Consider the following 25,850-nt stretch of genomic DNA (forward strand, 5'->3'; position numbering starts at 1 on the left):
CTTGCTATCCCTTCTTTGCCTTAGTTTCAAAACATAGTTAGATCAAAAGTGATTCAAGGAAAAACAAACAGTAGAATGGAGAATGAATTTAGACAAGAGGTATCCCTTTCAGGGAAAGGAATGAAGGACTTATCTGGAGTACATGCGGACTTCAATGAACATGACATGCCTTTTGGACTGGATGCCTGATCTATTTAAACCGTCCGAATCTAAGAAATTTATCACAACTTTTGCCTCGAAACCGAGAAACCTTGCCCAGGACTGTCAATAACAATGGCTGTGAAGATTCTCTTTTCGATCAGTAGTTCCCTTTCCGGGTTTTCACCAGCTAATCTCTCTCATTTCTCTTCTCACCGTCGTCTTATAGTACCCTTTGCGGGTTTTCACTAACAAGACTCTCTCATTTTTATTTTCTCTGCTCTGCATCGCCCTACGATGGCCGTGAGGGTTTTTACCAATAAGACTCTCTTATTTTATTTATCTCATTTGGTTGTATCAGATCCAAGTAAATGTATCCTCCAATTCTTGAACATTCTCGTTGATTGATCGGAAGGACTTGAAAAGGATTTGGGTAAAAAAGATTTGGATTGAATTATAACTTTGGAACCTTTAAGGCGAAACCATCTTCGACCATCTGTAACAACTGCCCCAGTTTCATTTTTTTTTTTTTGGAAATATTGATTTTTATTTTGGTGTGACTAAACCCCAGAGAGAGGCTGCCTACGTATCTTTTCGGAATCAAGTCGAACGTAGTTCAAAGAACAAGAACTTGTTTGGATTTTTATTTTTGTGTTTCTTTTTATTTTTATTTTTATTTTTCCTTTCCTTTTCCTTTTTTTCATTTTTTATTTCATTTTCTTTCGTCTCTATTTTTCTTTTCCTTTTTTTTTTCTTCCTCTTTTTTTTTAATAACACTTTCAGGTTCCAAAGAGGGTAATCAAAGAAAAGGTAACAGGCTCAAAGGGTTTGCAAAGGGTTGATAGTGTTTGGGTAGCGAGAATGAAAGCTTTCGTCATCCCAATTAGAGAGCATTAAAGCTGCTAAAAGGGTCAAACATAATACATTTTGACCGCGTATGTATTGACAGTTGGCACAGATACATTTTCTTCAATATCTCTCAAATACAAAGCTCCCATTTGGCAGTACTCTTGTTACAATATATGGACCTTTCCAATCTTGAGCTAATTTTCCTTTAGCTGTTCCGAGTCTTTGTTTTATTTCCTTAAACTTATCTTCATTGCATTCTGATTCTTGATTCATTATTTCGAAGTCTGACAGTGTTTTAGGATCTAGGCATGAAGTCCGCAAGTATGTCACGTCATTAAAATCTGCATTAACAGAACTGAAAAGAGAATAAGGAAGGTGACAAGAATAAGAAAAGAGACATTCCTGTATAATGAAATATTAATTTCATTTGATTTGATTTTTTAAAATTTTTAAAGGTAGAACGGTTTGCATCAGAAAGTAAGACAATAAAGTAAAATATCCGGATCACACCCTGAGATAATCCAGACTCAGAAAGGATAGCAAGACTGGCTACCGAAACTCCCGTCTGATGGGGAACTTTCAGGCTTGGCGACCGTTTTTCGGCTTTCCTTCTGTCTCGGCAATGGCTGCAATGACCTTCAGTGTCAGATCAAATTTCTCATCTCTCCAATTTATGTTCATCAAACCCTCTGAACCACTCTGAACGGCGTGTGATGTGGCCTTAAAGGTAACATAACTCAAGATTCGGCCCGTTTTTAAACTATTTTCAACCATATCCACAATTTTGATAGCCTCGGCGAACGGTCTACCCATAGCAGACATCATGTTCTGCAAGTAGTCCACCTCTTGGGCCTGTAGGAAAACCGTAGCCATATATGCTTCGTCCATTTGAGGCTTTGCCCTGGCGGCTTGCTCGCGCCATTTGACAGCATATTCACAAAAATATTCCGCGGTTTTCTGGACACAGAGTTCTCTTTTTGAATTTTTCACTCTTGCTTTTGCGTTTTTTTTTTCACTCTTTGCTTTTCTTTTTTCTCACTCAGTTTATTTAATGGCTATGATCGAATCCGATGGGGATTGCCTACGTATCATGACGCCACATAAATCAGATCTTGCGTAGTTTGAGGAAAGATGAGGAATAAAGTAAATAAGCTAACTCTTTTTCTAATTTATTTATCAATCTTTTTTTTTTAAAATCATACCACAAAAACTCCTAAAAAGGAAAATATTTTGGATTTTGAATTTTCTCTCTTTTTTTATTCGAAATTTTCGAAGGAAAGACTTCTAAACAAGAAAGAAAATATTTTTAAATTTTTTTTTGATAATTTTCAAAAGAAAGAAAATATTTATTGAATTTTGATTTTTTTTTAAAAAACAATTTGGAGAAAGACTTTTTATAAAGGAAGAAATTATTTTTGGATTTGACGTCTCAAAGAAAGACTTCTAAAGAAGGAAGTGGAAGGAAATTAGTTTTGAATTTTTGAACATTTGGGGCCGGAACCGATGAGGTTTGCCTACGTATCTCACATCCGGTGAGAATCAGACCCGCGTAATTCGGTCCATTTTGACAGAATAGGGGAAATATAACACTTGAAAATTTTGGCTCAATTTGAAATGCCTTCTTTTTTTTCAAAATTTGGGCAAAGTTTCGGGATTTTTCAAATACCGTAATTTTTGAAAACCGGATAAATTTTCTCTCTCCTATCTCTCACTCCTGCTTTTCTTAATTTTCTGTTCTTATTCTATAAGCCTTTCAACATGCAAACCAGATCAAACAAAATGGACAAGTAGCACGTAGGATGCATTAGGATGATCTTTTATTTTGGGTACAACTATCCTAGACGGACCCAACCCCTATGTTGAGTCCCCAAAGTCAAATGCACGTGATGCAAACAAACATTCCTACTAGGGATCTGGCATGAGGCTATGTTATTCTAGGTTTAAATCCTAGGGGTGTGTTTTAGACCTGGCTTACCCAAGCGGACAGCTCGCGCCGAGGTGGGGGCAACGTACCGGGAGCACGAAAGTCTACCCGACCTAGTTACTGATCCAGACACGTTCTATTTGGTATGACCTCTAACAGAAAAGTGGGCTACACGCACGTGTGCACCATAAATTCCGAAGACTCGAAAGGGAAGCGTAAGAAGGCAGTTTATACAGTTCAAATAATATCAAAGCAGTAAATCAGCAGCAATTAGCACATTAGGCCCACAAATACAGTAATATCAGCAATCAAGAAAGCCTAGTATAGATCATATTACAAGCTCGAATTCTGAACCGTGAATCAGAGATTCTGGGTTCTTTTCCCCAGCAGAGTCGCCAGAGTTGTCACACCTCTTTTTTTCCCAAAAGATATATATGTTATGGGATTGTTGTGGATTAAAGAGTTTTTCCAATTAAAGTGACAAATTTGAATAGGGATTATTTTATTTACAGAGTCGCCACTTGGAATTGATTTTTCGGGTGTTCCAAGTCACCTTTTATTTGAATCCCTAGTCAAATGAAGGTTTTTATTATTAGTCTGCGAAAATAAAGTCCGGGTAAGGAATTCTGCTGACCGGAGAGTAGGTGTAAGGCATTCTCCGAGTCCCGTGGTTCTAGCACGGTCGCTTTATTGACTATAACTTGGCTTGAATTAATTTTAGATAAACTGTGATTTATTGGTTTCCATATTTTATCTATCCTCTTTTATATTAAAATATAGAATTATCTTTGAAACGAATCACGTGTGTGAATCCGTTTTGTTTATTGTGCCAAAATTATGTCATGTGTACGTGCACGTAATTAATAGTAGTTTTATTATATTTAAGGTTGTTTCGCCCAAAGTTGCACAAACGCATACCTTGATTTTAGTTTTGGGAATCGTAATTATGTCACGCGAACGTATACATAATCACGATGATTCAATTAATTAAGAGTACGCCTAAAACATTCTAGCGCATTCATGATTTGTTTCTTTCTTAAGTTTGAGATTGTTGTGAAGGCCATGAATTATGGAATTACTTGTGAAAGAAGTGTATGATTTTAGATATTTGAATAAATAAACCATCATATACCAATACCCTACAACCCAACAATTGAAGCCCAAACTCATTAGGGTCCAAATCTTCCCAACTTTAAAGCAAGTTTGAATACCATATTTCCAAAAAACATGATTAAGCATATAACATTTAAGGACTAACTTACATTATTATTTATAAAGTTTAAAGGCAAATAAATAAAATCACATGAAATAATATAAAAATAACAGAGGGAAGAATAAACCTTTAATGCAAAATTTTCAATTAAACGAGTCTCCAAGAACAAGTACAATAACTCAAACGAACGTAGAACAAGCATAAGCGACGAATAACATCAAACCTACTGAACGGAGCTCCAACGGAATCCTCGACCTCGAATATTGACTTCACTTTTTGGCGTGTAAAAATGGATGTTATGAAGTATTTTTGTTGGGATTTGGGTGATGACTTGCTGGATTTTTCGAATGAAAGACGAAGAAAAAATGACATGAGTAGAAATTTCCTTAGCGTAGAAGAAGAAAAAAAATTTCTCTCAATTTCCTCCTCCCTTATTTTCTCCTTCTCCCTTCCCCTCTCTCCTCACATTTCTCTTCTATTTATAGGGAAAAAAATCGGAATTTGTTAAAATTTATTTTATTATTTTTTTAATTAAAAAGAATTCCCACTTTCCATTTTTCTTATTTTTTTAAACAAAATAATTCTCCACTTTCCTTTAATTTTATTTTTTAATTTACCACTTTGTTTACTTTAATTTTTTTATTTTTCACTTATTTTACTTTTCCTTTTTAAATTTTCACTTATTTTACTTTTCTTTTTTAAATTTTTACTTTCTTTTACTTTTATTTTTTAAAATTTTCAGCTACATTTAATTTTATTTTTTAATTTCATCTTTCTTTTACTTTTCATTTTTTTAAATTTCCACATTCTTTTATATTTATTTTTTTAATTTTTCACTTTCTTTTACTTTTTTTAAAAAGTAATTTCCACCTACTTTTACTTTTATTTTTTTATTCCATACTTTTAATTTTTCTATTATTTTATTCCCATCCGAAAATTTAAAAAAAATATTTCTTTTTTTTTAAAATTTATTTTATTTAAAAATAAAGATAAAAAATAAAAATAATACTAATAGTAATAATTTGACCTTTTAAATTATTTTTAATTCTTACCCTATATAAAAAAAAATGTAACAAAGCTAAAAATAATATATATTAAATTTCCAAAAATATTTACATAGTAGAAGATGGTAAAAATTTAAATATAGTCAAAAGTTAGGTACTCACAATATGGTGAAATAAGGGAGGATTATGATATTGATAAATGATGATACGGTGAGATCAGGTTACGCACCAAAACAGATTGTATACGTGAAGGCTTGATATTGATTAATGATATTATGGTTGAATAAGGGAGGATTATAATATTGATAAATGATGATACGGTAGAATCGGGTTGCGCGTCGCAACAGATTGTGTGTGTTGTACTTGTTGGACTTTTTGTTGTTGTTGTTGTTGTTGTTGTTGTTGTGTCTTGTGTGAGTCATGCATCCTACGTGTATTGTTGTATTACTTCAATGTGTCAATTTATGCTTCTGTGGTTACTTGGTGGATTTTCAAGATGAACTTACTACGTAGAGTCATTATCTCGTACCCTGTTGAGTTGTTAGTAAAATAACAATTTTAAGTAAAAGAATTTTTAACATGCTTACCTTACGTGCCTCTTAAGTTGGAACTCGTCGTTTCACTCGGTACTTTACTATTCTTAATAGTTGTCATATTTTATTTTAATTGATTTCTCAAATTAAACTCCTTACCCTATCTAATGTTTTTACTTTACTTAAAAATCGTTATTATGTTTTATTTTAACAAATCCTATATTTGATTCTTTAACTTATCCAATGTTTCATTTTATTTGAAAATGCCATTTTCTTTACCTAAATAATTTTTAAAATAAACTCATTTTCTCATTTGATTCCCCACTTTATTCAAGATTTATTATTATGATTTATCGTATATAAATAAATCTCTCGAACATTTTATTTAGCAATTGATACGGATACGATGTACATGATAGCACGTGGACCTTGCCGTGCGGAAGTGATTTGGAAAAATATAGGCACGAGGTGCCATACTTGTAAGATTTGGAAGTTGTGACTTATGAATTGCGATTTACGAAGAGTGGTACATCGGGTAGTTCTTGTTGTAACTTGTGCATTAGGAACGATTTGATTGATTGAGTTGTCATCGGTTCCCCTTACTTGAATTCATTCATATTTCATCTGTATCCTAACTGTGTTGTTGCTTTATTACCTGGTTATTTCTTGTTGCCATTCGTGCTCCTATTATTTTCACTGTTGATTGTAAATTTATGATCCTTCTGCTGTTGGTGTTACATTGACGTCCTTTCCCTTGTTAGCTTTATATTATATCCTGCACAAGTTTACATGTCAGGTAAGTGTCTTGACCTGGCCTCGTCACTACTCTACTAAAGTTGGATTTGATACTTACTGGGTACCGCTGTGGTGTACTCGTGCTACGCTTCTGCACATTTTTGTGCAGATCTGGATACTTTTGATCAAGTTGGGTTGAGACTTATGCCTGCGCGGCTGGAGACTTCAAGGTATACCTACTCGACGTTCGCAAGCCCCGAAATCACCTTCTGTTATATTTTATTCCCACTGTCTACTATTGTTCCGGGACAGTGATGTACTCGTTATTTCTAGTTACTCTTAGAAAAGCTTATGACTTATACTACCGGTTTGGGATATTGTATCGTGTTGGGATTGTTGGCTTTATATAGAGTTATGTTTAATGGTTGTTTTGATTAAATTCTGTCATTTGATTCAGTAAGTATTAGGCTTACCTAATCTTAGAGATTAGGTAATATCACGACATCATACGGAGAAAAACTAGGGTCGTGACAACAGAGTAATACACAACATAACTAACCATATCCATCTCCAAGACTTGCAGCTTTCTAATTACCTTCATGCACACCTTACCTTGATACACTATTATGCTTTGAATATATATATATATATATATATATATATATATATAAATGGTTAAAAAATGGTGCGAAAATAGTACTTCATATTTATATTTAGTCGATACATTGTCATAAAAGACGTAGTGGTACGGTAGTACTTACAAAAGAAGGAATGATTCATCGATGGAGCTCCTACACGTTATAGGCAAATCTCGGGTGAGTTCAATTGAATCCGCTACTTTCAGCTCGAGTCACTTATAGATATCCAAAAAAGTTAAAATATAAATACATAACAAATCACGACCATTTTGAACATATTGACTCTAAATCTTGAATTCTCCTCTAATACATGTACGATTAAAATTTTGGATCGGCATGTGATGCATGCTTGTCTCTGTTGCTCCATTGAGGTCTCATTCTTGGAGAAACTGCCACTACTGAATTCTTCACACAACAGGGCTTAGGCTTAATCCTCCATGGAAAAAACATGTCAAGCCCACATGATGCTGCCTTGGGCAATTTGTTACTACCAATTTCTTCATCTTCTAATAAATTCTTCCTATTATTTTCCAAAGCAGATGAAATAGCTAGTTCCTTTGCATCTTGAAGAAATCTCTGAATAATGAAATTTGGTACCGATGGCCTATTATTAGTACTCCAATCGTACGAATCCTCGATATTTGTTGAAGTATTTGATTTTCTATGTTCTGTTTCAATCTTGTCGTCTATCGACTCCCCTAATGAAAAAACATCAAGAGCATCTGAGAAAACATCATGGTTGTCATTTCTAACATCATTTTCGTCGTCATGATCATCGTTGTCAATATAGACCTCATCGTAGACTTTAGTACTTGTTATAGCTTCTTTTCTTGTATGCCACATGCATGGTGGTAATTTTGGAGGTGGTACAATTTCAATGTTTGTTAACATTTCTTTTGGTTTTCCAGGACTTTGCTCCCAAGAAAATGGCACTCTGTTAAAAATTTCCAATGAAAGTTGAGGTGGGATATTTGAGCTAGACAATGGCTTTTCACTAGCACGCCTAGTTGACAAGAGAGGAGCACTCAAATCTAATTTTCCTGAGCATTTTTCTTTCTCTTCTAGTTGTTTTTCCATGTAATTTTTAAGATCTCAAGATACTACATCTATAACAATGAAGATAAAAGTTATGACATGAGAAAAGTTGAACATTTGTGCGAGTATGGTTAAAAAGTTTAGTAGTTGTCATAATTGCCAGTAGTTGGAGCTATGGGTTTCTCGTGGAGTTCAGCTAAAAGAGTGCAACTTTTATTTGGTCATGTCACAGGTTACTCAAGACGAGAAACATTTTTATGCCGCATGGCTTCGAACTGTGCTTTTATGTTATGGCCAGAATATCTTTGTAGTACGAATGATTACCAATATTTAGTTGCATTAAAAGATGCTACGTACGGTGGTGGATATAACATGTTTGGTGTGGATTCAAGCGAACCTAGCATTTTTCATATAGAGTATATATTTCTACATAATATTTACAAAAATTTCAACAAAAATTAAAGTGCGAAATGATAATTCTAGTAGTTTAATAAGTTCAACGCTAAGATTTTAAAGATCGATCACATCAAACTCAAATTGTATGGATCAACCTCTAGGCTCCATGTACTAGGTAAAATTGATGAATGATAGATGGATGCTCGTAAAGATGACACGTGGCAGTAACAATAGGTAGTAGTCAGAAAATAGCCGACACCGGTTACGAACATATGACCAGTGTTGTGTGAGTTCCGAAGACGATGGAACCGGAGACGAAATTTTGAAAAGAAGATATCGGTTGGAGAAGTCAGCATTCAATGAGCAGCCCTCACAAAGGATCTTTACATTTATACTCAAATGTGATGCAGCCATCAAGATGAGTCTTTATTCATATTAAAGAAGAGCTTGATTTGGGGATCTTGTCTCCCCGAATTGAGCTATAAATAGAAGAATTTGTACTCATTACAGACACGAAATATCTATACGTCAAAAAGGCTAAACTGATTCTTATTCTATTAATAACATTCTTTATTTCTGCTCGATACACTGTTCTTATTATTGCTCTATACACTGTTCTTATTATTGCTCCCGGAGAAGCTCATTTCACAGTTAGGCTTGTATTTTCTTCAAGTTTCTTTAATTAATTTATTTTTGTTCTTAGTTATTTTATATTCTAGGATCAAATTAATTCACGTGTCTATAAACCACATTACAAATTCAACTATACCGCTTTACGTGTAAACACTCTAGTTATATATCCAACCCTAATCACTGAGTAATATTATTTCTGTGGAAAATATAGGACTTTTTTAAGGTAGATAAAGATTGCATATTCCTGCAAGATGTCACATATTCACCTTGTAAATTCTAAAACTCTGCACTAGCTTCCCAAAATTATCCTTTATTTTGTATCTAAATCTAATCAAGACAAGTAGACTGCTTGCTATAACATGTTGTCTGCTTGATTTTCTAAGTAGAGTTACATTTACCATGAGCAATTACGTATAATTATCTCTTTAATGACTTGATTGTATAAGTTTTTTAACTATCAGTAGGGGTGTTCATAAAAACCCGAAAAATCGAACCAAATCGACCAAAAAACTCGATACTTTTTAGGTTCGATTTGGTATTGATTTTGAATTTTAAAAACCGATCAAATTTGGTTTGGTTTTGGTTTTAATAAAAAAATAACTAGAAAAAATCGAACCAAACCGCCTATAGAATAGTTATTTCAAATTTGTCATTACACCTATATATATATGTATATTTTTGTGCAAAATTTCTAAAATTTTATGGTAAATGTTAATATTTTATGGTACATATTAGTCTAGTTCTTTGCTATTTTAATAGTCTAATTCTTTGCCTTTATATTCTAATTTGATTGGTAGTTTTCTTTTACTAAGTACAAGAATTTATTTCATGTTAAAAATAATCGATTTTTAATTGAGTACTTAAATTATTCATACTATTTGATTCAATTATCATCAATATATCTTGGTAAATGATAGATTTCTCAAAGAGCAATTGGTTTGATAGTGTTACGTTGAAAATGTAGTCGCTAGATATCATTATACTTACGTGTATTATTAACCACTCGGATTGAAGAGCAGGTATTAATATTATAAATTGGTGTATTTCGGTTAAAATATCTGACGTAGAAAAGCCTTGGGTTAAAATAGCACTAGGGCCAGTTATTTTACTTAAAATTAATTTTTTTTTTTGAAATACGAAATTTTATGAATAAGGGAGAAACTTCATGAAAGTAAAATTAATGATTCATATAAATCGCTTAATGGAAAATGTCCCGAAGAAATCCAACGAGTAACTAATAATCCTGTTATACAGAAAAAAGTAACTATTATTGCCACACCCCGACCTCAGGGAGCGCGACCGACGCTCAACCGAGTAAACCCAGTCGAGCAAGCCTAATTTTTATCAACCTCTCATCATTACTCATTCATGATTTACCATAACATAATTAGATCTTGACTTTCAAATTGAATACATTTGGCTCAATGGCCTAAAATTCTCATCATGATGGATACATAGCTTTATAAATAACTGTAAATACTGCGAACATAAATACATGATAAAACTCAAAACTTTAAGTACATGACCCACAGTGTACATGGAGCTTCTATGATAATAGATACCTAAGTACATAAAACGAACTAGACTCAAACACCCACTAGAACTGTAGCGGGCTCACCATAAGCTGAGTAGTGAAGAAGATCCATATCACAGGTCCATATCATCCTGTAGAAGTATACCTACATCCATTAAAAGATGCAGCGCCCCTGGCAAAAGGGATGTGAGTACGTAAGGCAGACAACAACATATGAAAATACGGTAATTCAAATAAGAGGCAAATGAAGTATATCAAGAAACTGTGAAACATCTCATAGAATCACATTTTAAGTCTTATTATACTTACATCATTCTAAACTTATTTTGAGAACAATTGAGCCATATAAATTATGTGTGGGATACAAAATATAATGTAAATGTAATAACATGTACGAACAAGGGCAATGAAAGTGGCACCTATTGCTCGTGTTGGCTATGCGTCTCACTAGACCGTCCATAGTGTTCACCCATAGGATTCATTTATATTATACACCTATGCATTTCATAGACCGTCTATAGGATTCATTCATAGTATACACCTATGTGTTTCATAGACCGTCCATAGGATTCATTCATATTATACACCTATGCATTTCATAGACCGTCCATAGGATTTATTCATATTATACACATATGTGTTTCATAGACCGTTCATAGGATTCATTCATATTATACACTTATGCGTTTCATAGACCGTCCATAGGATTCATTCATATTATACACCTATGCGTTTCATAGACCGTCCATAGGATTCATTCATATTATATACTTATGCGTTTCATAGACCGTCCATAGGATTCATTCATATTATACACCTATGCGTTTCATAGACCGTCCATAGGATTCATTCATATTATATACCTATGAGTTTCATAGACCGTCTATAGGGTTTATTAATATTATACACATATGCGTTTCATAGACCGTCCATAGGTTTCATTCATATTATATACCTATGCATTTCATAGACCGTCCATAGGGTTCATTCATACCTTACTCCTATGCGTTTCATAGACCGTCCATAGGGTTCATAGCACATCATTATGCACATGGCCAGATATAAACTCAAAGCAACATGATTAACATTACATTTAAGGTCGTGAGTTCCCGGATCATTGGAATACTTCACATGCTCATCATGGAGAAACACAGCTCATTACACTAGCACATGCATGGTGAATCAATAAGTCGATTTCAATGGCACATGGCCCAAATTTTTTTTCCATAAGATTCATCATCATTTAGCATAGGGTATCTCCCTTTCATCTCGTTATTCACTCGCTTGTCATCTTAAGGTCATTAGTTAAGTTCATGATTCTTGGGGACTTAACATCGAAGTCATTTGCATTTATTATTTTAGAAGCATATATACTATGATTGAAACCACTGGAACATACAATGCCCCATAATTCCCATTTTGGCAATGCGGCCACATTTCATGTTCATACTATCACTTTTTTTTTCCATGGGTGACCATAGAACATAAGAGCATTTAAAACATTTAGGAATACCATAGCCTTTACTCATAAGAACGTAGGAGCTTATAACACATTGGAAACAAAAGTACAAATATGTTCATCTTATAACCTTTCACACCATATATCACTTCATTCGTACTTTCAACCACTTATAACATCATTATTTTATTGGCTCTCTTGGCCATACATATGATTCTGCTTTCATGACACAATGGCCGTATGTATTTCATATTCCACGCTTTCATTCTTTACTTTCAAGGATTATCATCATAAACATCAACATATAGAATATTCCGGAAATCACAATTTTAAGTTCATTAGAAATGAAGACTTTAAACACAATGGATTTCTTTCCAAGAAATGGAGTAAAATTATTAGCAATCAAAGCGCGAGTTAAAAATCATAAACGAGTAACACACCATTTATTCTCGAAATACTTTTTCCCAAAAAGAGCAATACACAATTTCAATTCATGAATATGTAAGAACTCAAAACACATTGGAAATACTTACAAAGCATATCATTAGTTAAAACAACCACATTTGGGCATGACTTGAGTACATAAGCTTTTAGGCAAATTTATTTTCGAAGTCATTTTGAAACAGTTGAATCAAGGCTCATTTCATAACCTTTCTCATATCATTCCATTTCATTGGCACCATTGACCATAAGTATAACTTTTATTATTGGCAGGTGGCCACACTTTACATCTCCAACCCACTTCTTTCACTTTCCATCATCTTTATAGATTATCAACAATAAGGCATTTATAATTAAGACTTTAGGTACACATATGAGCAATTAAGAGTCTTAAGCACATCGAGTTTTTCTCACACAATTTGGCATCATAACTTTCATTTGAAACACAACTCCAAGCCATAATATTTTAATACACAACCCATACTTTGAACACATTCCCGAAGGATAACATAACATGATAAGAGCATTCGAAACACATATTGACATATCTGTTTCAGCACAAAGCTTATTCGGAATAGTCAATTTATAATAACAACTCGGGACTTACAAGAACATTGTGGGATTCAATTCTAAGAGAGAAGTTTAACCAACATACCTTTCTTGAGCTTTTCCTAGATTACTACACGTCCTAATACTCTTAGCAATTTCCATATATAGGAAGATAGCGAAAATCGGATAATAATTAGAAGGATTCTCATGACATAAGTGTCTTGAAAATTTTGTCCAACACCTACTATGCAAAATCATCTACAAAGCTCTACAATGATAATACCTTCTTCCCTCAATCAATTTCAGCAAGAAACCACCCAAAATTATTCAACAACCCTACATACTACTTCCTAATGTCACATGCATGGTCTATCTCTAACCCCACAACATACATAAATCAGTAACTTCTTCCATAAAACTTAGGAGAGTGACTTACCCGGATAGATAATGGTTTAGGGAGTGGCTTCCATGACTCTTGAAGATTTTGGGCAAGATTGGATGAATAAAATTGCTAGATCTTCTCCCTCTCTCTCTAAGATACTCTCACTTCTCTCTAAAAATATGAGATTTTATCTTGTAAAATGATCCCCTAAGGCCTTATATCAAAATAGGGCCGGATAAAAAAGATTTCAAAAATGAAGGTATTATCATTGTAGAGCTTTGTAGATGATTTTGCATAGTAGGTGTTGGAAAATATTTCAAGACACTTATGTCATGAGAATCCTTCTAATTATTATCTGATTTTTGCTATCTTCCTATATATGAAAATTATTCAACAACCTCACATACTACTTCCTAATGTCACATGCATGGTCTATCTCTAACCTCACAACATACATAAATCAGTAACTTCTTCCATAAAACTTAGGAGAGTGACTTACCCGGATAGATAATGGTTTAGGGAGTGGCTTCCATGACTCTTGAAGATTTTGGGCAAGATTGGATGAATAAAATTGCTAGATCTTCTCCCTCTCTCTCTAAGATACTCTCACTTCTCTCTAAAAATATGAGATTTTATCTTGTAAAATGACCCCCTAAGGCCCTATATCAAAATAGGGCCGGATAAAAAAGATTTCAAAAATGAACCCCCCTCCCCCAAGTCAATTATGTGATAGCAGAATCACTATGTGGACATCATAATCGTTTTGTGGGCAGCAAAATCGATTATGTGGCCAGCAAAATTTTTTATGTGGCCAGCAGAATGATTATGCGGCCAGCATGATAGTTATGCGGCCAGTAGAATTATTTTTCAAAATTTGCCTATTTTCTATTCTACTCCGTGACGGATCTGTGGTCCGCGGAATAATTTTGCGGTCGTATAATGGATCGTAGAAATGCCATTGCAATAATTTACCTCTAACTCCCTAATGCATTGTACAACCCAAAAAGTCCGTACCGTGGCTTATTTTCTACAATTCTCAAACCTATTAGCCTGCCTCGACACCACAAAATCTCGGGTTCTAGGTAAAAAATTTACAGGGCCTTACAATTATGCCTTTTTTTGATGAATCATATAGTTTTACGATGTCATCAACTAACCCGATCTCTCTTTCCAGCATGTCCAAAGTGAAAGGATCATTCAAAGCACACTAAAGGCATAGGGCAAAAGAGCTTAGAAGGGTGACGGGGGGTAATAGTAAGATATGAAATCTCTTAGATAGAAGCATGTTTGATGACGGAACGAGGAAGATTGAGCAAGGCAAAGGAGAAAGAAGTTGGCCCCTCTTCTTTGACGCCGCCGCATATGTAGAAAATGAAGTGGAGAAGGAAGAACAACCATTTGACTTTGGCACATGAGGTGATCTATGAGTTTTTAATCTTCCTCTTTATGTATGAAATTACAGATATATAGTGAATGGACGAGCTCCTTCAACTTCGCATGTGTTTGGTAGTGTATGTCTCATATTTAAGAAAAAAATCGAAAAAACTAAAAAATCGACAAAAATCGAATCGATAAAAAACCGACTTAATTGGTTTGGTTTGGTTCCAATATTTGAAAAACTGACTTACTTGGTTTGGTTTATTTTTAGGGAAAAACCGATCCAAACCGAACCATGAACACCCCTAACTGTCAGTGTGTAAAAGTTAAACTCATTAAAAAATTTAATGACGCTGCATAGAAGGTGAACATCGACTGTTGGAAAAAAGAAGAAGAAAAAAGAGTAGCAGGAGAGAACAAAGAAGGAAAGATGGAAAGTAATTAAAATAAGAAAAAGAGATATAAAACATTTATAGTCTGAATTTTCACCTGAATCCTTTCCTAACTTACTGCTAGGGGTACAAAGAAAACCGATAAACTGTACCAAACCGATAATCCGAGTCAAACCGGAAAAAAAACCCTGATGTGGTTTGGTATTAGAAAATAAAACCCGACCATAATCAGTTTGGTTTGGTTTTAACTAAAAAAAGCCAAACCGAAACCAAACCAACCCGATAGTACATTTATATAATTTTTAAAAATATTTTATACATATAAATATTTATTGTAATCTAATTTATAAATAGTTTTTAAACTTTTTCACAGTTTTATCCTTTAACGTATTATTTCAAGTTTAGACTTAACATTCTTGAATGGTAAATAAATTTTAAAGCCCATAAATGTAGTAACTCAAACAAAGTTCAAAACAATACTAATGCTAATAAGAGAAATTCAATTCAATACTAGGAATGACGCTAGTGTTGGATAATTATTTTAGTTTTACATTGGTTTATAATGAAAATGCATAACTTAGTTTATCTTTTTCTTTAGTGCTTAGTTATGTAATTAATATTAGTACTTATTAGTTATACTTATTTTAGCATAACCTATATAGTATTTTTAGATTATGTTAATTTTCATTATGGCTTATTAATTAGCAATATTTGTTTTATGTAATTTTATTATTTTATCTTTGTTACTGAATATTTTAGTATAATGATATGACTTATCTCATATTATTGTGTTGGTTTCTTGGAAAATACATTATATAGTTGTATTTTACTAGGATTTAAGAAATATTTTGACCACAAGTTACATATTTTATGCTATGAAAACTTTACCAAAAAAAACCCGAAAACCCGAGAAAAACCGAAATTGAAAAACCCGACTTTGTTGGTTTGGCTTGGTTTATAAATTTAAAAACCAGACACCATTGGTTTGGTTTGATAATTGAAAAATCCGAACCAACCCGATCTATATACACCCCTACTTACTGCCATGGAAAACTATCACATTAGTACAAGTAAAATCAGAAGTTTAAACTTTGAAGTATGTAACACAGTAGTAACAGTCTATCAGCACACAAAGAATTATCTCAACAAAGTTTAGACATTCATTGCAAGCTGCAATTCTGATGTAAAAATTCCTTCTCAGTTTCGAAGATACATTGTAGAACTGTCTTTGCGGTAGGACAAAGACAAAAAAAAAAAAAGAAAAAAAAAAAGGCATCTGAAGTACCCTACTCTATCAAATTCACAAATACTTCGCTATGGTTGATCAAAAAATTTATGTACAGTTGATTCACTCATTCTCTTCAGTAGCTCTCTCCATTCGAGATTTTGATTTCTAATTTCTTGTTCTTTGTTGCAATTGAGCATGCATAATGGCCATTGCAAATCTAGTTTGAATATCTATATGACAAAAAATTTAGAACTCTGAGCACATAGTATGCGTTGGCCCTGTGTGTACCATAAAAAATTTAGGCACTGGCTCCCAAATAACAATCATGAAGAAGAAGCTCAATATGGATTCTTGCTTCTTCACGTTGGTAGTTGCTCTTTAGCTCGTTGCTGTACTTTCTGATAGAGCTCAAGTGTATCTGCATGGCTGGAGTCGAGACACAGAGCTGCCTCACAGTCTCGAATAGCAGATGTGAGGTCACCCATTGAGTCATGAAATGCTGCTCGAAGATGGAGCACTTGTAAGTCTGGCTTGAAAGAAATTGCCTTTGTTAGCTCCGCTATAGCCTCGGTTTCCTTATGGTCATCCATCAGAACTGAAGATAAGATATTCCCGAATTACTTTCTCAGTTAGAAACTTGTAGCAAAGTACATTATTAAAACACATTAGGACATTTTTTTTAATTTTTGTTTGTTGTCATTGTTACCTAGCCTTGAACCCTTGACCTAGTAGGTAGGAGAGAAGTCCCCAACCACTATGATCAAGGATGGCTGGTAAAACACATTAGGACATAAGGTCTGCAATAAGCGAGATACAAAGTGGGAGAGGGGAAGGCAGACACAACGCATAGGGTTGGGCCTTTGTCAGAGCAAAATCTTTCATGTTATGTACTAATCCATGTTCAACAAGCTACTCTACCACTTCTAGGTCAGTTCACTAAGCTGAATGGCCTAGAGTCCAGGTGTTCGAAAACATTTTACAACCTAAGGGCAGAATAATGCCAAGATGAAAAAGGAGAGGGACTGAGTTTAACTATCGTAATCTCAGACAAGTTAACCAAGGAAATGTGACAAAAAAACTTATTTTTCCATTCTCAAAAAACTTTGATCAGATGATTTGGCATTTTTTTAAGGCCATTGAATACCAAAAAACTCAGAGATGCATAAAGGTCTTGTTCCATCAACCAAATAGATATGATAGTTGGGACATCAATTCCTATATACTGATGCCCCAAAAAACAAAAATAAGGAAAAGGTGACATTTTAAGACAGTAGTTAGATATTCAAGCAAAATAGCCTGGGGACTGTGAACCTCTAATAGCTCCTCCGATAAGAAACTGACAGATGAATTTGATGCTGTGCGTCCTAAGGAGAGTAGCATGATGATGATATGCATTGAGCTTAAAGAAAGAAGTGAGGATTCATATCGCCGATCCCAAGGCATATTTGTCGTAGTTGTTGTGTCCTTAGGAGAGCAACTACTCAATTCTTCGGGAATTGTAAGTGTAGGACTTTATGTAAGTACAATTTAACCCAGCTTTTGATAATTAAGGGGCACAACTGAAAAGAGCTTCAGCTCATTTTCTTTGCACAAATATACTATAAATTTATCAGTTAAAGTGCAGAGTCACTTTAATCCTGACTGCTGTTATGCAGTTTTACACAATACATTCGAACGACAATAATTTACAAACTGCTGTTGTACAGTTTTACGAATGCTTGGATGCAGTTACCAGTCATTCAATTGGAAAGCATTCTTTCCAAGCAAGAATCTTCTTCCAAATTGGTCTAGAATTAGAACCGTGAAATACAAGTAGAAATATCACGATTCATGAAATTACTAGACTAATTTTACTTCTGTTAGCACTACTTATGTCCACCCTGTGGGCCCTGAGACTTGGTTGGACAAGAAAAGTTCAAGTGAATTCAAAAGAACAATCACATAATGCCCATGGCAATCATGAGCATACATGATGCCGAACCATGTTGGTTTACCATTTGATGATCTTTTAGACATTATAAACATGTTAAAGGAGAGGACTCATGGAGTTTGGTTAAACCTCACCAGAACCCGAGGAAACACAATCAATCACTCTGTACTCAACTAGTATGGCATGAGAATAAGCCAAGTGTAACTTACCAGCTGCTCTGTATCTGTATGGGTACGTTCGGAGAGGATCTAACTTTGTTGCCATACCAAGGTCACTTTTAGCCATTTCACGATCACAGTATTCTGAGCGCTTCTCATAAGCAGATGCATTATATTTTGCCTTCTCAATCAACTTTGTCATCTCATCATATGCTAATTTCCTCTGATCTTTTAGATGGTAAACACGTGCCAGACCCTGATGGGCTCGCGTATGCTTAATATTCAGGGCATTTGTGTAGCAATCAATTGCATTATCTAGCTTATCAACATCTACATAGACACTTGCTAGATTACTGAGAGCCTGCAGCGTGCATTGTAGTTTTCAAGTAAGTCTCTTGTTCCTCAAATTCATGCATTAGTATCTTACTGAAAGGAACACTCACCTGGCCTTTCCGAAGACCATCTGAGGGGCACCTAAGAGCTTCCTCAAGCAGTTGTATAACATACAATGAAGATTCAGAATCAGGACTTGTTTCTGATAACACATATGCTTTAAGGAAAAAAGCTTCAAATGATCTCTGGATTGAGATTGATTCTTCAGCTTTAGCAATTGCTTCTTCACGATAACCTGTGTCATATAATATCCATCCTTCATAGACTAGCCTTTCATGCTCAGAGGTTGCTTGGTTCCGTGCTTCTCTCAAACTACGCATTGCTGCCTTGTGGCTGTTTAATCTGTAAACAAGTGCAAATCAGTCCCGGGTGCGTAAAGAGAAACTACTCGATACTCCTCCCAGTTATTCACATTCAGCTTCTCGAGTATGAGACAGGGAGCTAAGCATCTAACTTATACAATCACTCACAGATTTCCATTTTCCTGGACAAAAGTATCTCACTGAGGAAAACTAGATAGTATTGATATTATGCAGTTTATCAATGGCTTTAAGCCCCTAGAGCTTAAATTTCTTTAGAGTGGCTGAAAGGAAATAGAACAGCACATAAAGATGAATTGGACCAAACATGATTGTCAACAACAGAGAAACTAAAATGTATGTAAATAATAAATGCATACCGTAGAAGCAGGAGAGATTGCCGGAAGCGTAAGAGACTCTTCCCTGGGTCGTTGGCTAACATATGATGGACAACAGCTAAGGAGCCAATATCATCTACAGAAGACCATCGGTCATATAGTTGCATCCAGCAGTCAGCCTGACTGCACGGCTGAACATTATGACTTAGAATCTCTACCAAGTGTGCACCTTGCAACTTCCCATGGAACATCATGTAACGGGGATTTAAAGTCAAGAGTGCCCTTACATCCCTTAAAGCTCCTTCATAGTCCTCCAACACAATTAAAAACCAAGCACGAAGCTCTAGGCAGTCTGGAGATATCTTAAAGCCAAGTATCATGTTAATCTCAGAAATAGCTCGACCAAGTCTATTCTCCTCTGCCATTGAAACAGCTCTGTACTTGTATGGATAGGAAAGAGTTGGATCCAGTTCAGTAGCTGTGCTCAAATCCATTGTCTTTTCTTTTCCTTGACAATACATTGATCGCTCCTGATACATCCACCCAGAAGGTGTATAATCAGATACGAGGGAGTTCATCAACTTATATGCCTTGTACATATGGCCACGCTTGTACTTGGATCTGGCAATTCCTACCAAGGAATAAACATGACCAGCTTCAACAGCTGCCTCAAACCATTTCTGTGCATCCTTGTACTCTTTTCTTTCAAGCATCACACAACCTAATTGGTGGAACGCTAGTTGCTTCTGCCAGCCTTCACTTGCACATTCTCCCATCCTTTCCAACAGCATAACCGTTGTATTCGATTTCAAGTCATCCTCCATAGCTGATTGGCTCAGAAAATAGTACAGCAAAAAGGAAGCATGTCCTATGTAAGCTAATCTGTCTTTACCTTCTGAACTGCAGAAGAGCCTTGACACGTTTGGATTGTGCATTGAATTTGGGAGTTCCCTTAAAAATACCTGTAAACATGCTGCCACTAGAAGATATGCATTCCCCTCCAGCCCATATTCAAAAAGCAACATAGCAGTATCCATGTCAAAGACCAAAGATGCTAAATACGCATCACAAACAGACTTCATCCCATCGCAACAGAACTTGTTGGCTAATGACAGGAGCTCTAGGACAATGTCTGGGTCGAAAGAGTCCACGCTTTTTGTTCTGCTAAACATCTCAGCAGCTTTCATCCCCTTTGCGGAAATCTCATTTTTTGAAAAATTTATTTTCTCCCTTCGCGAGTCAATGAAGCTACCATACAGCATAGCTTCAAATGGCCTAGAAAGTGATGCTATGTTAAATCTCCTACACCTGATCTCATCATCTCCAATGCAAAATGACATGTCAAAATCCTCGTCCTCCTCATCGCCACGACTCAATGAAGTGGAGCATTCTTCATCCATGTAAATTTCAGTATCCTCATCTTTTCTCATACCCCTGTCACACATACAAGGATCAGTAGCTGATTCAGGATTATAACCTGCCACCAAAGCACTGCCCGGGCATTCCATGCTTCGGCCACAACAATCCATGGCCGATACACCAATCAACTCATCCTCCCTTCGTTCAAACCTCAACCAGGCAGAAAGAACAACCTTGGAATGCACATCAACGGCGTGTAGCCTAGCTGACATAAGGCACCTCCTAAACAATTTAGGATCTGGTAAGCCCCTAAATATGGCACATTGCTCAAGATACATCCTTGACTTATCAAACTGAGCACAACCCTCCATCCTACGATACACATCAGCTAATGTCTCCACAAAGTTCATAGGTTTGAGACAAAACTCAATCTGGGGCTCAAGTTGATCCGTTTTTGGTAGGCCATAACTGGCAAAGGCTTCAGCTAAAACAACCGAATTAACCTCATCTTTTGATTGAACAGCTTGAAAATTACTATTGGATCTAGACCTAATAGAATTTTTTGACAACAGGTTTTGTAAAAACTTCTCACCTACACCCCCACCCCCACCCCCACCCCCACCCCCACCATCAATAGACTGATTAAGGGCATAAACTTGTGTTCCCTTACACCCTTCCATCATCTTCAAACTACGCATTGTTGTAAAAATGTTATGTTGCATATTCCTTCAAATTCAAGATTCTCTACCAATATAAACATAAATATTCTAACGAAAGTATTACGCACAATAAAGAGGTTTGTCACACACACAAAAAGACTCGAATTCAAGATTCTTCACCAATATAAACATAAAAAAAAATTCTAACCAAAATATCACACGCAATAAAGATCACAACTTTACAAAGAAATCTCACCTGCAAACACCACCCTTTAAGGTAAACAAGAAAGAACAAAAATGAAGAAATAATACAAAAATAATGGTGCTGCAGGCTATTTTGGGGACTAACAATAATGGGTCCTTATTATTATTTTTCTATTTCCTTCCAAAACCTCACCTTTTTCTGGGGGAAAAAAACGAAAAAATCGAGTCTTGGTGGGTTTTATTTCAATTACTTTACCTGAAGAAGATATAACGAACTCAACAAACTAATTCTTTGTGATAGATAATCATACGTGTGTTTACAGTGTAATAATAGGTTTGGTTTTTGTACAAAGAAATGGGTAATGGGTATATGTAAAAATCCGTTAAAATTGGAGAGCCGCTGAAAGAGGAAAGTTGTATTTCAGCGCGCCATCTTTTCCGACAATACCCGCTTTAACTGACCCGTACCCGTTGGGCTTGTCGGATGAGTTCATCATTGGCGCGTACGTGATTCCTTTATTGGAGATTTAGGAAAAATAGCACTTTTGGTTCCTCGGTTATTGATAAATTTTATTTTTAATCCTCTTAATATACGATTTAACACATTTAACTTTTAAATAGTTAAAATGTGTATTATTGGTCCATTTATATGGAGAATATGTTATTTTTGAATTATTTTTAAAAATATATTACAACAAATATGGAGGATTATACTAACTTAACATAATGCATGAGTAATTAAATGGTAGAACGATTAATAATTTTGATAATTTGTGAATATTTACAATCAAAAGGATCAAATGTACATATTTAATTAATTAAATATTAAATGTATTTAGTCAAATATCACATGGAGTACATATTAAATAAGTTAGAGGCAAAATGCTCTATGTTAGAACCACATTATGTATGTATTCTTTGTCAGACGAGGTTGAAAAAGAATTTGTTTTGGTTGGCTCTCAACATAAACTTCAACATAGCTAATATAAGCTTCAATTGATTTTACCAAAATAATAATAATAATATTTGCTGCTCTGAATATCTAATATGGCATTTTGCTGAATGTATTAAATTGTACATTACTAATATTCACATAACGATTGTATGCATTATTACTTACCGCATAAAAATAATTATTATTCGTTGCATAATTTTTGTATAATTGGTTTGTGAAACAAATGATCCACAAGTGAATGTACAGGAATGGAGGATGAACATAGTTCTTTCTTTATTTTTTTTGACGAGAATATTGTCAAAAAAAGAAAAAAGAAAGGGAATGCGAGAAGGGAATCAAAGGATAGTGGATAATGGATAATGGAAAATGAAGTGTCCTACTGGTATGCCCATGGCCCAACATTTTATAACCTAAATGAGACCGATGGAATTTAGATTGTTTATTTAGACTTTAAGGTATCAAAACCTGAAAAATAACTGATGAACTGATTAAAAAGAATATACACAATCATGTCCTTAAAAGATACTTATATGTAATAATCAAAAATAAGTGGTATGCAATCTACTATAACAGACAATCACATTGATCACGTAAAATATCATTATATCGTTAATTAATATAATTTAAATTCAATTTAAATAAATAGTATCACAAGTTCAAAATTTAATGATCTCATGACTAAAACTCTCAAATAAAACCTTATCTATTTCTCGTTAAATCTATAACAAAAGAATTTAGGTGATTTAATTGGCCTAATTATGCTTTGCCTTTATTTTCCATTCGAGTAAAGATGTGCATAGCAGTCGTTTGTTTCTCCTTTTGGATATAAATAATTGTGCAATTAGAGTGTCTATTCTTAAAAACAATGAATGCAGAAAAAGAATTAATAGCCTGAAAATATTAATTGGAACTTGGAAGCATGTCGCTAGAAACTAGAGAGAACCCTAGACAAGAGTACAATTTACTTGACTTGGTCTAAAATTATGCTGCACCATAATTAATTTATAGTTGCAACTTGTAACTAATTGAGTTGAACAAAAAATTTATTAAATGAAATGTCTAGAAAAATATTAGCTCGTGGGATACCATCACCAGAGCCATGAATGCCACTATTTTCTTGTCACATTGACATTGAATCAATGAACATAGGGTTTCTTAATTATTTAAATGATTATGACGATATACCTAGAAAAAATATTAGTTCTTCACTTTTTTTCGTCTTACATAGTTTCACAACAGAGGCGGACCTACGTTGCATGTAGAGGGGTCACGGGACCCCGTTAGTTTCGGAAAAAACCTGGACCCCTTAAATATTTTAGTTGTGCCCCCAGACACTAAAAGATGGATGGAAGAAGTGGTTATGCTGGGCGCTTCGATTCCCTTTTTTGCTGGATGATTCAGGTTCGAATCCCATCTTTAGTTTTTTAGTTAATTGAATACAATATACTTTCATACTTAATAACAAATTGTTTTATTTTTTTCTTTAGTCTTTTTCTTTTGAATTCAATTATAGTTTAGTTCTAACTTCTAATACATAATAGTCAACTTAATTAAAAAAAAAATTCAAATTCATCCCTTAAAATTTAAAGCTTCAAATTGCAACTTATCACTCCAGAAATAGAAAAATACAGATCCTTACGCTACAACCTTCTTCATCAATCACTTTGACTGGAAACTAAGAGTTTAAGACTCTTCTTTAGTTTTTTTTACTATTAACATACCCTTAATCTTGATTTCTTTAAAGTTTGAACGCCCTTTTGATCACTGACCCTTTATTTTATTTAAAAAAAACTAGAAATTTTAAAATGCGAAACATGCTTAATCAAATATTTTTTCTTCCCATAGCACCCATTTTGCGAAGAAATCTCTCTTTGTTCGGTGCTTTCTTTTCTTTAGAACTTCTTTTGTTTATACGTGGATGATAAGTCATTATAATCATTAAGTTTTCAAAGAGTTGCGCGCCGAATTTTATCGCTAGTGATTAGCACACAGTGGTGCCCCGTCGTGCTCAAATCCTGGGTCCGCCTCTATTTCACAATGTTCATAGAGTGGGAGTTAAAAGTTTTATCAAATGATTTTCAAGTTATATATATATATACTGATAATATAATTAATTTTTACATTGTCTGCTCAATTTAATTGATTTATGACATACTGTTATTGAGTCTATCACGAGTAAGAATAATCATATGTTTTACGTACTTTTATATATATATATATATATATATATATATATATATATATATATATATATATATATATATATATTGTCTTTTTATAATAAATAAATAGTCCACCTTCTTCTCAGGTGATTTGCACAAATAGGATTTTTTTGGTATCGCCATTTACATTTTGACCCTGTAAGAAAAGTCCGAAAAAATAATCTCCAATCAGAATTTCAGGAAGTGTTCCTGGCAATCGTCAGAAATTTTAATATGATGATCACTAGAATTTGCTACAAAATATGACAATCGTCGGAATTTTTCATATGGTGATCATCGGGATTTGCCACAAAATATGACAATTCTCACAATATTTTATGTGAAAAATTTTGGTGATCGCCGGGAGCGCTTGACAAAATTTTAGTCGGTGTCAAAATCTTGGATTATATAAAGAGCAATTTATGCAAAATACCCATTGAGCTTAAAATAATTATACTTTTCTTTCCATTTAAAAACTATTTATAATATATACCTACCCATTAAAATTAATTACCCCTACCTACCCACCCATTACCCATTTGACTTAGTTTAGCTTGATTTGGCTTGACTTCATTTGACTTGAATTGGCATCGCTTCACTTGGCTTGATTTGCTTAGCTTGGCTTGAATTGGCTTTGCTTGGAATTGATTTAGTAGGTTAGTTTAACTTTATTTGGTTGGCTTTGACTAGATATAAAATAAAAAGTGGGTAGGGGGCAAACCGCATGGGCAGGGGTGGGTAAATAGTTTTCCGGGGTATTTGCCAAAGATAACTTGTACTTTTAAAATGATATCTGGTACGACTTACGAGTTATGATCAGTTCAACTTATCACTAAACCAAAAAAAACAAAAAGGAGTAGATAAATATAATAGGAAATTTTACCTCATATAGCA

The 25,850-nt window shown here is 34.3% G+C and overlaps 2 protein-coding genes across 2 annotated transcripts; both read right to left on the minus strand.

Moving 5' to 3' along the window:
- Positions 1 to 7,352: 7,352 nt before the first annotated feature.
- On the minus strand, positions 7,353 to 8,111 carry LOC107805653 (uncharacterized). Its single transcript, XM_016629724.2, has one exon. It carries the CDS (start codon positions 8,109 to 8,111, stop codon positions 7,353 to 7,355), a length of 759 nt encoding a protein of 252 aa, XP_016485210.2.
- Positions 8,112 to 16,395: 8,284 nt separating this feature from the next.
- LOC107805654 (ethylene-overproduction protein 1) lies at positions 16,396 to 21,797 on the minus strand. The gene is made up of 4 exons (XM_016629726.2): positions 19,621 to 21,797; positions 18,992 to 19,283; positions 18,600 to 18,909; positions 16,396 to 17,055 (listed from the first exon to the last, which is right to left on the minus strand). Exons 1-4 carry the CDS (start codon positions 21,657 to 21,659, stop codon positions 16,820 to 16,822), a joined length of 2,877 nt encoding a protein of 958 aa, XP_016485212.2. The 5' UTR covers positions 21,660 to 21,797; the 3' UTR covers positions 16,396 to 16,819.
- Between the last annotated feature and the right edge of the window lie 4,053 nt (positions 21,798 to 25,850).

This window comes from Nicotiana tabacum, chromosome 2 (assembly GCF_000715075.1).
Source record: "Nicotiana tabacum cultivar K326 chromosome 2, ASM71507v2, whole genome shotgun sequence".
In the NCBI taxonomy this organism is placed as follows: domain Eukaryota; kingdom Viridiplantae; phylum Streptophyta; class Magnoliopsida; order Solanales; family Solanaceae; genus Nicotiana; species Nicotiana tabacum.

Excerpts from the sequence above, each read along its gene's own strand:
- LOC107805653 (XM_016629724.2), bottom strand. The coding sequence starts at position 8,111 with ATGGAAAAACAACTAGAAGAGAAAGAAAAATGCTCAGGAAAATTAGAT.
- LOC107805654 (XM_016629726.2), bottom strand. The coding sequence starts at position 21,659 with ATGCAACATAACATTTTTACAACAATGCGTAGTTTGAAGATGATGGAA. Across the intron at positions 19,284-19,620 it reads CAATCTCTCCTGCTTCTACG|ATTAAACAGCCACAAGGCAG; the intron begins GTATGCATTTAT and ends ACTTGTTTACAG. Across the intron at positions 18,910-18,991 it reads ATGGTCTTCGGAAAGGCCAG|GCTCTCAGTAATCTAGCAAG; the intron begins GTGAGTGTTCCT and ends TGCACGCTGCAG.